Source organism: Oncorhynchus tshawytscha, linkage group LG04 (assembly GCF_018296145.1).
Source record: "Oncorhynchus tshawytscha isolate Ot180627B linkage group LG04, Otsh_v2.0, whole genome shotgun sequence".
NCBI classification, from domain to species: Eukaryota; Metazoa; Chordata; class Actinopteri; order Salmoniformes; family Salmonidae; genus Oncorhynchus; species Oncorhynchus tshawytscha.
The window spans coordinates 39,953,017-39,967,200 of record NC_056432.1 but is presented as its reverse complement, the minus strand read 5'-3'; the positions used below and the strand labels follow the sequence as shown (position 1 = coordinate 39,967,200).

General features: G+C 41.5%; 1 protein-coding gene across 1 annotated transcript in view; it reads right to left on the bottom strand.

The window, feature by feature from the left end:
• Positions 1–4,735: 4,735 nt before the first annotated feature.
• pgm5 (phosphoglucomutase 5) overlaps positions 4,736–14,184 on the bottom strand; it is a 47,699-nt gene continuing 38,250 nt past the window's right edge. The window contains exons 8-11 of the mRNA XM_024418081.2: positions 13,244–13,379; positions 12,326–12,509; positions 9,669–9,806; positions 4,736–5,218 (exon numbers count right to left, since the gene is read on the bottom strand). Coding sequence (XP_024273849.2) covers positions 5,129–5,218; positions 9,669–9,806; positions 12,326–12,509; positions 13,244–13,379 — 548 coding nt within the window. The 3' untranslated portion in view covers positions 4,736–5,128. The remainder of the gene's footprint in view (positions 5,219–9,668; positions 9,807–12,325; positions 12,510–13,243; positions 13,380–14,184) is intronic.

The window sequence follows — 14,184 nt, the reverse complement described above, 5'->3', positions numbered from 1 at the left end:
GCTAGCAGTGGCTAGCTGACTACTAGCTAATAGCTAGTTAGCTGGCTAGCTTCTATTGGGGGTTCTGGTTCAAAAGTAAAGAAAATAGCAGATCCATACCACATTGGGTGAGGCGGATTGCAGGAGAGTATGTTGAAGTTGAGGTTAAGAAAATATAAAAAAAGATATGCGAAGAAAAAATATATAAAAAAATACACCATCTTGGAAATTATGTTTAGATTGAATAGGAAAAAAAACAATTTAATCCATTTAGAATAAGGCTTTTACGTAAGAAAATGTGGAAAAAGTAAAGTAAAGTAAAGGAGTCTGAATACTTTCCCGAATGCACTGTATTACTTCATCACATTGGACACAAGTCACATGATTGAATTGGTTTGGTTATTATTCCCAACTGCTTGTGTAAACTAAACAGAACCAATCAGGATTGAGTAAAACCTTGGGGATACAGTATTGATGCATTGGAAATATACATTGAGTTAATATCGCCATAGAGGATGGAGAGGTATTCTGCGATACCTTAGCATTGGTTAGCTCCACTCGCCCCCAGCATGAGCTCAGCAAGGTAAGGCCATGTAGAAGATGAACGTGTCACTGATAAGAGCAGGTACTACAAAAGCCTGTATCTCTACCTGAGTGTCACTACAACCACTGATAAAAGGGCCTTTTCATCAGTGTGTTCAGGAGGGAAGGAAAGCAGCCATTCACAATATCACACGAGGAAATGCTAGCCATTCATAATCTTTCACTTGCATGTGTTGATTCACAAACAGTGAAAGACTAAGGGGTTAGAGCAGAACGGACTGGGGCTCGTTAGCGCTTCAGGGAAAGGTGAGATAAGAGGCACAGGAAAACCTAGCGACTACTCATGCATGCAATGTGCTGAAATGCACATTAATGTTTTATAAGTATTCACAAGAGCTCATAGCTGCTTTATAGTCTGTGTAAACACCTATTAATGCATTAATATAATGCAGTGTTTCTTAATCCTGGTCCTGGGGATCCAAGGGGTGCACATTTGTTTTTGTCCCTAGCACTACACACCTGATTCCAATAATAAACTCATCAAACCTTTGATTAGTGTAATCATGTGTGTGTATGCCTTTTGGTCCCCAGGGCGAGGATTAAGAAACACTGATGTAATGCAAAACACCCCGTCTTTGAGTTTGTGATGAAGCCCTTTATAACCAAAATGCATTATGCAAATGCATAATGCAAATGTTGACATCATTATTATACTTACAAAATTAATATATTTGAACACATATGGAATCATGTAGTAACCAAAAAAGTGTTAAACAAATCAAAATATATTTTATATTTGAGACTCTTCAAAGTAGCCACCCTTTGCCTTGATGACAGCTTTGCACACTCTTGGCATTCTCTCAACCGGCTTCATGAGGTAGTCACCTGGAATGCATTTAAATTAACTGATGTTTCTTGTAAAAGTTAATTTGTGGAATATCTTTCCTTCTTAATGTGTTTGTGCCAATCAGTTGTGTTCTGACAAGGTGGGGGGTATCCAGAAGATAGCCCTATTTGGCAAAAGACCAAGTCCATACTAAAACAAAAACAGCTCAAATCAGCAAAGAGAAACGACCGTCCATCATTACTTTAAGACATGAAGGTCAGTCAATCGGGAACATTTCAAGAACTTTGAAAGTTTCATCAAAAACCATCTAGCACTATGATAAAACTGGCTCTCATGAGGCCCAACACAGGAAAGGAAGACCCAGAGTTACCTCTGCTGCAGAGGATACGTTCATTAGAGTTACCAGCCTCAGAAATCGGCAATTAATTGTACCTCAGATTGCAGCCCAAATAAATGCTTCAGAATTCAAGTAGCAGACACATCTCAACATTAACTGTTCAGAGGAGACTGCGTAAATCAGGCCTTCATGGTCAAATTGCTGCAAAGAAACCACTACTAAAGGACACCAAAAAATAAGAGACTTCGTTGGGCCAAGAAACACAAGCAAAGGACATTAGACTGGTGGAAATCTGTCCTTTGGTCTGATGAGTCCAAATGTGAGATTTTTGGATCCAACCACCGTGTCTTTGTGAGACGCAGAGTAGGTGGATGGATGATCTTTGCATGTGTGGTTCCAACCATGAAGCATGGAGGAGGTGTGATGGTGTTGGGGTGCTTTACTGGTGACTGTCTGGGATTTATTTAGAATTCAAGGCACACTTAAGCAGCATGGCTACCACATCATTCTGCAGTGGGACTATCATTTGTTTTTCAACAGGACAATGACCCCAAACACACCTTGAGGCTGTGTAAGTGCGATTTTACCAAGAAGGAGAGTGATGGAGTGCTGCATCAGATGACCTCCACAATCACCCGACCTCAACCCAATTGAGAGGGTTTGGGATGAGTTGGACCGCAGAGTGAAGGAAAAGCAGCCAACAAGTGCTCAGCATATGTGGGATCTCCAAGACTGTTGGAAAAGCATTCCAGGTGAAGTTGGTTGAGAGAATGCCAAGAGTGTGCAAAGCTGTCAAGGCAAGGGTGGCTACTTTGAAGAATCTCAAATGCATTTTGATTTGTTTAACACTTTTTTTGGTTACCACATGATTCCATATGTGTTATTTCATGGTTTTGATTGACGTCTTCAATATTATTCTACAATGTAGGAAATAATACAAATAAATTTGTGTCCAAACTTTTGACTGGTACTGTATATTTTTCAACCATTCAACTAGCCACACCCTGGCCTAACCAAAATAGAGAATAAAAAGCCTCTCTATGGCCAGAGCGTGACATAAAAAGGTATTAGAAAACACATGAAGCTGATTGAGCGAATGCTTAGAGTGTGCAAAGCTGTCCTCAAGGCAAAGGATGGCTACTTTGAAATAAAGAAAAACCTGTGAATGAGTAGGTGTGTACAAACTTTTGCCTGGTAGTGTATATATCACAAATCAGGACATGACCCTGATCCAGACACGGGAGGCGGATTGTACAGTCCTCAGATGATTTATTAGAAACAGGGAGACAAACACAAAGACAGGTGAAGCAGATGAGGGTGTGACAGTATATATATATTTATTTTTTTGCTCTCAAATTCCCACTGGGTACAGACATAATTTCCACATCTAGTTTTGATTTTACATTTGGCTGAGTTGTCAACTAATGTTAATTCACCGTGAAATCAACAAAAATTCAACATTTAGGTTAAAACTTGAAATTACCCAACATTGATGACTTTTTGCAAATCCAATCAGTTTTCCACATTTATTCAACATCATCACATTACATTTTTTGTTGAAATGACATGGAAACAACATTCATTCAATCAGTTTTCCAATGTAGATTCCTTCACCTACAATGTCCATTTTCAGAGTCACATGTTGACAGCTACCCTGTGAATAACGCAAAGACAGAGTCAGTGAAAACATTGGACACAAGATGAAGAATTAGGGGTTTATGTTCATTAGCATCAAATTGATACTTATAATGTAGATTCCCTCACCTCCAGTGTTCATTGCTGACTGACAAGTTGATATCCTTGTGGATAATGGAGTCAGTGAAACAATTCCACACAAGATAAAAAATAAACAAGGGGTTAATGTTTGTGAACACATTTGTATTTAATTGGGAACTAGCTAACTAAATGATACAAAAGACTACTTACATTGGATGGGGTCTATCCATAGGCAACTGTGCTCCAGACCAGAAGAATCCACTGCAGGAGGTACAAATATATTTTTTGTTGTTGCTATAAATAATCCAGCTAGCCAGTTCTATCAGAAATATCCCCCTCACTAAAACCTAGCTAAGTTAGCTAGCTAGCAAGCAACAGGTTGCTTGGCTAGCCAATAACATTTTAACAATAGTTTTGGCAATGAAATGATATCTAATACATGACATTAACTCTACTGAACTTTAATTTTCAAAACAATTCTTACCAGTCACACTGCATGTTCGTGGCAAGCTAAAGAAGGAGCTAGCTAGGTAGGTAGCTAGCTGTGTTAGTTAGCAAGTTCGTTGAAAACTCTTGCTTGCAGTTGAATAAATTATCTTCTTCCTTCGTCACCCATCAGGTTAAAAACATATTTTAATTAAATGTTTTGAATGGATAATAAAATGACCAAAAGCTTTTTGGCGGTGACAACAGCTCTTCTCCTTCTTCGGAAGAAACTTCAAAATTGTAAAGTCTGCTCCTTCAATTGGAGGTGGGGCTGTGGATGGGGATCGGGAACGTTTCAAATTGTGATTGACAGCTCGGGAAACATATTTTAATGTATTAAAAAAATTACTTTCAAGTGTTTTAAGTTTCCGAAATAACACCTCATTTATTTTTACTATGTTTCATAAGTGGCAGGTAGGCTATACCTCAATTGCTGTAGAATTTATTTTCAACTGCAACTCCAGTTGATCCAACTTAACATTGCAAACCACCACTCTGGGAACCTAGTGCTAAGGACGGAGAAGGTTGTGAGGTGAGTGTGTATTTTACAAATATACATGTACATATATTTTATTTATTTATGTATTTGATAAATACATTTCCCACATATATTTAAATATATTTATATTTTATTGGAATATATTCCAATATATCATTTTTCTGTATGTGCGATTTACTCGTGGCAAAAGACAAACATACTTGGAAGAATGTGTGTGTGTGTGTGTGTGTGTGTGTGTACGCATGCATGCATGTGGCAGAAACTTCCTGAAAGGTGAACCGCTGCTTAAAATTATACTATGTTAAAAAATATATCTTAAGAAAACATGTTGTATAAACAACTGGACTTCTGCCTTTAATTCCGTCAGTCGCCTTTATAATGAATGATAAGGCAAACAAATACACACACACACACATAGATAAAGACACAGGCTTTGTGGCTGTAATTTCACACATCCAGAACACAAAACTTTCAAAACAGAGGCATGATATTAACAATTGGTGTCTTTTCAACTGCTAAAATACACAGCTTGCTTCTTTTCTTTGCAGACCAAATCATATTTAAAATGTTGATATAAATAGAGAGTGAATAGCGCTTGCTTGCTATTGGCCCCAGGTGTGACAACAAGCAGGACGTGGTGGCCTCAGAGATGCGTGTGTGTTTTGTGGGGGGGAGCACTCAGGTGTGTGTGTGTGTGTGTGTGTGTGTGGTGGAGCAGAGCTCAGGTGATGACGGTGGGGCTGCGGCGTCCTGTCCTCTCGTGGATGTCAGAGATCTTCAGGGCGATGGCAATGAGGGGACCCAGCACCGCCTGGGACACAGAACACACACACACAGCTTTATACGCACTTTACACATTGCACTAATACTGACAATGGGGGACCAAGCACCGCCTGGGATACAGACAGCACACACTGCTTCATACACACTTCACACAATACACCCATTACTGCCACTACTTCAGGCTTTCTTTTCTAATGCCCATTAGAATGCCCATAGAGACCTTGAAAGGATGCACTACCACTGCTCATGTTCCAATAAGTGTACAATGTGAGTGTGGTATTGGTATACTAGCAACATAGTTACAGCATACTCAAAACGCAGGACGGCCAAGGGACAGTGACTGAGAATATGTTAATCCCTTACGTCCCTGTGTAAAAGGCATTGAAGGTAATCAGTAGTAGTGATAGATTATAAGCCTGATTGCATTGGCATTGTCCTTAACCCTAACCCCGGAGCCTTCTACACTACTCACATTGGTTCCACTAAGAATCCAGTGTTGGGGAGTAGTGAACTACATACAGCTGTACTGTACAAACTTAATCAAGCATCTAAAACCACCTTCAGAAATCAGGGTTATACTGTAAACCACCAAAAACAAATGACAACTACAGCCTGAGCATAAAACCAAAAGCCCTCCAGTCTTACAGATAACTGTCCAACCAGACACCATAAACATCAACTATATACACACTGAAGATACAGTATGGCAATTCTTTATAGGTTAAGTATGTGACAGATTGGGTTTGTTTAGTAAGGGAGGACTCACCTACAGTCACTAGTGAATGTCTACAGACCCCTTTCACAGTCTTCACATTTTCTGCCTTAAAATTACATTTAAAACTGGAATACAATCAACACAATCTACTCCACTTTTTCAAAATGAAATAAAATGATAGAACATTTTCCAAATGAATACAAAATAAAGAAACTAAGATGTCTTGACTGTGTATGTCTTTACACCCCAGAGTAAAAGGCCCAGTGCAGTCAAAAATGTTTTATATATAGTTCCACACTATGAAGTTGGAATAATACTGTGAAATTGTAAAAAATGATGATAATGCCTTTTTAGAGTAAGAGCTGTTTGAAAAGACCGCCTGAAATGTCAGCCTGTTTTGGTGGGACAGATTGCATTGGACCGTTTAATACTTAGTGGAAGCACCTTTGGCAGCAATTACAGCTGTGAAACATCTTGAACATGATTCTACTAACTTTGCACAACTCTTAGGACAACATTGATCCATTGTTTTTGTCAGAATTTCTCAAGCTCAGTAAATTTGGTTGGGAATCATTGATGGACAGCAATATTCAAACCTTGTCTCTGATTTTCAAGCAATTTTAAGTCAGGACTGAAACTGGACCACAACTGGACCACTCTGGAATACTCAACACCTTATATTTTTGGGGCATTAGAATTTGTGGATTGTCCTCCTTTCATGTTCATTGTGATCCTGACAAACTCACCAGTTCCTGGTGGTGACAAGAATACCAATAACATGACGCTGCCAGCACAATACTTGAAAATACAGAGGATTTTACTCTGTTGTATTGGATTTGACCCAAGCCTGCAGTTTTTAATTTGGGCAAAAAAGTTTAATTTCTTTGCAGTGTTTTCTTGCATTATTACTTAACAGCCTTGTTGCACACATAATGGATGATTTGGAGTAGATATTTGAACACAGGCTTCATTATTTTCAAGGTTGTTTATCCTCTGTATTTTCAAGTATTGTGGTGGCCACATCCTGTTCACTATCAAAGAGCTTCCACCAAGTATTATTAACTCTGGGGTGTGAAGATGTACGCAATCAAGACATCTTCTTGTGACCATTGTGAACCATGCCCCTATTGTTGACAATGCCATTGTCCTTGTGGTTAAAAAATTAAGTAATTAGATCAAAAGAAAATTACAATGTTCCATACACTCTTTCAAAAGCGTTCTTTGCGGACAGTAAGGGTTCTTCCAAGAACCGTTTTCATTTGAACATGTTCTTTGTCAGGCAAAGAGTTCTATCCAGAACAGAATAACGTTTAAAAAAAAAAAAAAAGTGTTCTTTGATGATTGTTTGGAAGGCAAGAATGATTCTTTGGAAGACAAGAAGACAAGATGGAGTATTGGTGTCTCTGATGAGTATTTGGTCTGGTTTGCTAACTACCTCTCTGACTGCCTGTCACCAAGGGATTACCCCAAGGCTCGATCCTAGGCCCCACACTCTTCTCAATTTACATCAGCAACATAGCTCAGGTAGTAGGAAGCTCTCTCATCCATTCATATGCAGATGATACAGTCTTATACTCAGCTCGCCCCTCCCCGGATTTTGTGTTAAATGCTCTACAACAAAGTTTTCTTAGTGTCCAACAAGCTTTCTCTGCCAAAGGTTGATGCTTATTTATAAAACATTATTGGGCCTCACTCCCCCCTATCTGAGATATCTACTGCAACCCTCATCCTCCACATACACCAACAGTTCTGCCAGTTATATTCTGTTAAAAGTCCCCAAAGCACACACATCCCTGGGTCGATCCTCTTTTCAGTTCGCTGCAGCTAGTGACTGGAATGAGCTGCAAAAAACACTCAAACTAGACAGGTTTATCTCCATCTCTACAATCAAAGACTCAATCATGGACAGTCTTACTGACATTTGTGGCAAATTGGCCAGTTTTACCTAGTGTTTGTTTTTGTATAATATTTCTAGTGTTGATAAAGGAGTTAAAAAGAATCCCAGCGTTGGTGTTAACAACCAGATTTGAGTGTGATTGTGTAATTTTTACTGTGTTTAGAGTCAAACTATAAAAACCAAGCCCATCATTATCATATTTCCCAGCATGCTCTAATGCAGGTTGATTTTCATAATTGTTTGTTTTAATATATGTGTTTTTGCATGTATGTTGATTGGTTGATTAATCCTATTCTACACAAAGATAAATAACATACATTGTCCTAAACTAATCCAATATGTTAGTATTTGGATTTATTGCACCCGTTACTGAGATGGTTGTTCCAGTTTAGATGATTTAGGTAGTCACATTTATCAAATTCTGAATGCAGATTGCAGGTGATTAAAAGTTCAAATTGTTAGATATTCTCGCTCTGGCTGGATTCCAATAGGAATTACACATAATTTTGCCCGCCGTAATTATGTGACTTGCAGGCCAGGGGCCTCATTTATAAAACGGATTTACGATCAGTTTTGATCTTAAGTATAACTTGCGCAGAAAACCACATTTGAAGTAGTTATTTATAAAAACCTTACTTTGACGTGGAAATGATCTTATCTCTACACATAGTCTAGACTTGACGTAAGTGATTTTCCTGCTGGTTAGGTACGGCTATTCTTTTTATCCCTTGCAGTTAAAGGTCAGACCATTTCTTTTTCACATCAGCCACAGTTCTGTCTTGCTGCCCCACTTCGTTCACTGCAGCGGTGACACACTCCCAAGCTACCTGTTTGGCTTTGTTTGTCAACCCACTATTTAGTCCACAGAATAATACATGTTGCCTGTCTTCAATCTCCTCTACCATCTCTGTGATCTCGTCTTCCAAAAACGTTTCCTTGTCTCTTTTGGTCCATGGCTATTCCTGACTAAACCCTCATTTGTGCTAGCATTCTATAAGGGGAAATCGCTGATTGTAAGACACGTTCAGGTGCCGTCAATTGTAAGTTCATTTGAGATTTATAGATCACAGGTGCGTAAGTTACAAATGGGCTTCTAAGAACCTGCGTAAGCAAGGTTTTTTATGCTCAGTATCTTTAATGAATCGAACGTAAGCACACTGTCGGAAATGATCTTACGACTAAGTTCAAGTATAAATCTAGGATATATTTTTTTAAACGAGGCCCCTGATGTGGCCTGTAAACCAGGAGTTTCCTAACAACACTGTGTTAGGGCAGGGGTTCCCAAACGTTTTCATTTAGGTCCCACTTGCAGCATTGGGGAATATTCCGGTGTGCATGCGCCACGTCTATTTCTATGGGCACAAGCACTGTACATGAGACTGAGACTGTTCACACCCGTCTTATTAGTGGAAAAAACATTGAGCAGGTTTAAAGCTTATTTCCTGCAACTTGACACATTTTGTCATGGGGTGCAGAGGCAATGTTGCAGTTTTAAAGAAAGGGTTCTAGGCAGAACAATTTACAGGTGGTTCTATGAAGAACCCTACATAGAAGGTTCTAGCTAAAACCCTCTGCAAAAAGGGTTCCCCTATTGGAACAAATCAAAGAATCCTATATGGTTCTACTTAGCACCTTTTTTCTAAGACTCTAGATCCTCTCCCTAGTTCATGGGCCTGTAAGCTTGTAAATACAGAAAGAAACAGAAAGACCCTCTTATTGCCATTGCTGAGTTGTCGGAAACAAACACACACACACACACACACACACACACACACACACACACACACACACACACACACACACACACATGCACATACTGTAATGTTATAGTACCTATCATAATGGATTCCAGTGTAAACTCCCTACCTGAGTTTCTCTGTTTTGTCTCTCGGGGTCTCTCTCTAAGCTCTCTGCATAGATCCGGACTGTGGCCCCGGCCCCTCCCCCACTTCCACTCAGACGGAAGACCAGACGGGATGCATCAGTGAAGATGATCCGCAGACCCTGTAAATAGACAGACCAGAGGCAGTGAGACAGGTAGACAGACAGACCAGAGACAGTGAGACAGGAAGACAGACAGACCATCGGCAGTGAGACAGGTAGACAGACTGACCAGAGGCATTGAGACAGGTAGACAGACAGTCCTCTCTAGGTTTCTTCCTAGGTTTTGGCCTTTCTAGGGAGTTTTTCCTAGCCACCGTGCTTCTACACCTGCATTGCTTGCTGTTTGGGGTTTTAGGCTGGGTTTCTGTACAGCACTTTGAGATATCAGCTGATGTATGAAGGGCTATATAAATAAATTTGATTTGATTTGATTTAGACAGACTGACCATCGGCATTGAGACAGATAGACAGACAGACCAGAGACATTGAGACAGGTAGACAGACTGACCAGAGGCATTGAGACAGGTAGACAGACTGACCAGAGGCATTGAGACAGGTAGACAGACTGACCAGAGGCTTTGAGACAGGTAGACAGACTGACCAGAGGCATTGAGACAGGTAGACAGACAGTCCAGAGGCAGTGAGACAGAGGACAGTCAGTGCTGTTTAATGCAGTATCAAATGACATCCACTAGATGCCGCTGTAGTCATATGAGTAAAGGTAAGAATTGACCCGGCTGTGTGTATGCTTACCTACAGTGCAACCCTATCTGTGTTTGTGTACATGTAGTTGTTTGTTTGTGTCAGGAGAGAGAGGGTCAATGTACAATAGTATGTGTGTAATCTGTCTATGTGGTAAGAATTCAGTAGCAGGCTACAGAGACAACCCACTCATAGCTCTGTAAAGCCTCTCTTCCCTCGACATGTCATCACAGCCAGTCTAAGTGTGTGTGCGCATGTGTGTTTGTTTGTATGTGCACAGCATGTGTACAGTATCTCTGTATGTGTGAACATTTGTGAGCTTGTGTCTCTGTTTTAAGAATGTATGTATACTCCGGTGTGTGTGTGTGTGTGTAAATATGCTTGTGTGTGTATGTATGTGTGTGTACACATGTATGTGTTGGACAGCTGACACCACCCTCCCTCTCACAAGCAGACAGGCAGAGGGGAGAGACAACAGCTGACACAACCCTGTGTCTATGTGGAATGTATCATGTAATAATATGGACAAGGGGGAGCAGGGTTTACTGGGGGAGGGGGGAGGGGGAGGGGAGGAATGTCACACTTTTGATTGACTGACTTACTAGCTGTAATTGCTGTGCCTCTGTGGAGCACTGTGAGCTCACGGTGACAGTGAAGGATGGCCCAGGTTTGATCCTGCTACTGTCACAGGCCCGATTGGGACTGTGACTGACTGCAAACACACACATACACAAACGTACAGCTAAACACACACAAACACACGCGAGCGCGCACACACACACACACACAGACAGACACACACGCTTCCATCTCTTATGTCATCATACATCCCAGACCAAGACTCCTGACACCAATGGGTGGCCATCAGGATTTTACGAGTCATTATTGTGTCTGTGTTGGTCTGTGTGTGTCTTATGAGCTGGGGCTGAGAAATGTCGATGCCAGGCTAGTTTCCACACGTTCCAGGACAGAACGAGGTAGTCCGCAGGGTAAGCTTCACAGACATGGATGTGATGGAGGCACGGGGCAGTGGCGTGTGTGTCTGTGTTTACATTCACCAACAGTAGACTGTCTATAACACTCATCATCTTTACTGAGATGTGTGTGGATGGCTGACACAGACTCCGATTCATCAGTCTTTACACCAATCACAACAAAGGCCCCAGCCGAGACATATCTGCCTCCACCAATGACATTACAAGCCCTAGACGAAACCAAGTCTACCAATCAGAATAAAGGCCACGCCAAAACATTAGCCACTGTGACATCACTGCCTTATGCACATCACTTGTTCCCAAACCGTTTAGCCCTGTGACCCACCTACAACTTTGGGAGTCTTCTCATGACTCAACATGTCACCAGAACCAATGCCATAGACATGGTTTAATGTGCTGAATAGCTTTGCTTCTGAAAAAAAAAACGCAGGACTCGACTGTGACCAGCGGGGCCTTCACACCATTTGGGAACCAGTGAAGTAAGAACCGGAGAGAAGTGTTTACCACTCAAAAGTATGTTCAACATCAACAGTAGGCCAACTGTTCCTAACCAGAGGTTGTATATCACTCCACTACTGTATCTCTGCCTGTCTAGCTGCCCTGTTTCTGTCTCCCAGTACTGGTGCAATGCACTGGATGTGTGTGTGTGTATTTACTGGCTGAGGAGGAGGGATAGAGACAGCCATGCCCAAACATGGAACCCCACTCTGGGCACATGCACTCTGGGTGGTGTGGAGTAGGAGGATAGAAAGAGAGAAGGATAGAGGGAAGAGGAATATATGCCGACTTTTTGACTAATAAAGTGACCAATTAAATAGACCTCATAGACAACCAAACCTCCTTTCCTTCTCCCCTCCTCCCCTCCTCTTCTCTCCCCTCTTCTCTCCCCTCTTCTCCTCCCCTCCTTCCCTCCTCTCAGAGCCATGGAGCAGGTAGACTGACCTGGTTGCGGACCACAGTTCCGTCCACAGGGTCGACGTACTCAAAGTTATCAGCCCGCTCCACGCTGTAGACGGTGTTCCCCACAGCAAACTTCTGGCTTGGGAAGGCTTTGTCTGTGATCACCCCCTCCAAGTCCCTCATCAGATAGAAGGCTGCTCTGGGGTCCACGCCCTCATAGTCAAACCTGGGGACACACATACACAGGTGTGAACACAGGTGCCCGCGCACAGATTACATTTACGTTTTAGTCATTTAGCAGACGCTCTTATCCAGAACGACTTACAGGCGCAATTAGGGTTAAGTAACTTGCTCAAGGGCACATCGACAGATTTTTCACCTAGTCGGCTCGGGGATTCAAACCACATACACAAACGCAGCATAAAGACACACAAACACTCCTTGAAACCACAAGCATAGAGACAAACACATTTTAAGACACTTAATTAATTGTAGAGCTTCTTTAAACCAAGTTGGAGCCTTGACATTTTAAAGACACTGCACAATTCCTTATATAAAACTCCATTCATTTTCTAAGTCTTCACAGTAAAGCCCAAACAAAGTCCCAAACAGTTTGGTCTGTGTTGAGACTGAGGTGGTTATTTCCCCTCCATCTCCCTCTGTGTCCTGTGGGAAGTCTGTGTCAGGTTTAGGAACATTTACGTGGGAATGTTGAGGATTATGTATTTGGACAATGAGGAACACTGGCAGTACTAGTCTCTTGGTCTCTCCTGGGGGAAGAGCTAAAATAAGAGCTAGAAGAGGGGTGGGGACAGGGGGACGGACTGAGATAAGAGACAAATGGGGGTGCATAACGGAGTCATCCGGGGCAGGAGAGGGGGACACCTTATGCAACACCAAGGCATCAAGGGGGGGAGGGTCCATTAATTGATTGCATAGCAGAGTATCGACTGCAGTGACCTGCAGAAGTAGTTGCGTCCGAGCTTGGCCCAGTGGTCCTTGACGATCTCATCCACGCCCTGTTTCCTGGCAGCCATCATGGACAGCCACACCAGCACCGACCACAGACCGTCCTTCTCACGGATATGGTCTGAACCTGTACACGGGTGGAGAAAAGTTAGCCCAGGAGAACGTGAACCTTCATAACCTTGTTATAACCCTGTTTTAAACCTTCATAACCCTGTTATTACCTGTTACAAACATATAGAGTGGGATGGTAGACCAGCTTGGGATATTTTCTAAGGGATGTTACCCTGGAGGATTCCTTGGCTAAAACGGATTAAAACAAGGTTTATTTCATAGGCCTTTTAACAGACATTCTAACAGGCGTTCTGACAAGAACCCTTTCTTCAGTTCAACTCTGAGCCATAGACTTTAACAGCCACTAGTTTGTTTCTCTGGCTCTCACACAAACACTGGATGGATGCCTCTCCTGAGTCTCTCTGGGAGTCTGATGGCTTTCTACAGAACAGGAAGCCAGCTCTCTCACAACACATTCTGTTGGTAGTACTATTCATATTGCTGATATTGATGTCACTCAGTCGGGTTGGAAAATGGTGCTTGTAGAACCAGGGTTGTGGGTTTGATTTCCGCATGGCCACATATGCTGAATGTATGAGTAAAAGTTTTGCTATTTAGAAGACACTCTTATCTAGAGTGTCTTACAGTCTGTGTTAACTGTAAAGTATTTAGATAAAGGGTTGACCATATGACATCAGCTATAGTTGACGCTGGAAGTTTACATACACCTTAGCCAAATACATTTAAACTTAGTTTTTCACAATTCCTGACATTTAATCCTAGTAAAATTACCCTGTCTTTGGTCAGTTAGGATCACCTCTTTATTTTAAGAATGTGAAATGTCATAATAATAAGTAGAGAGAATAATTGATTTCAGCTTT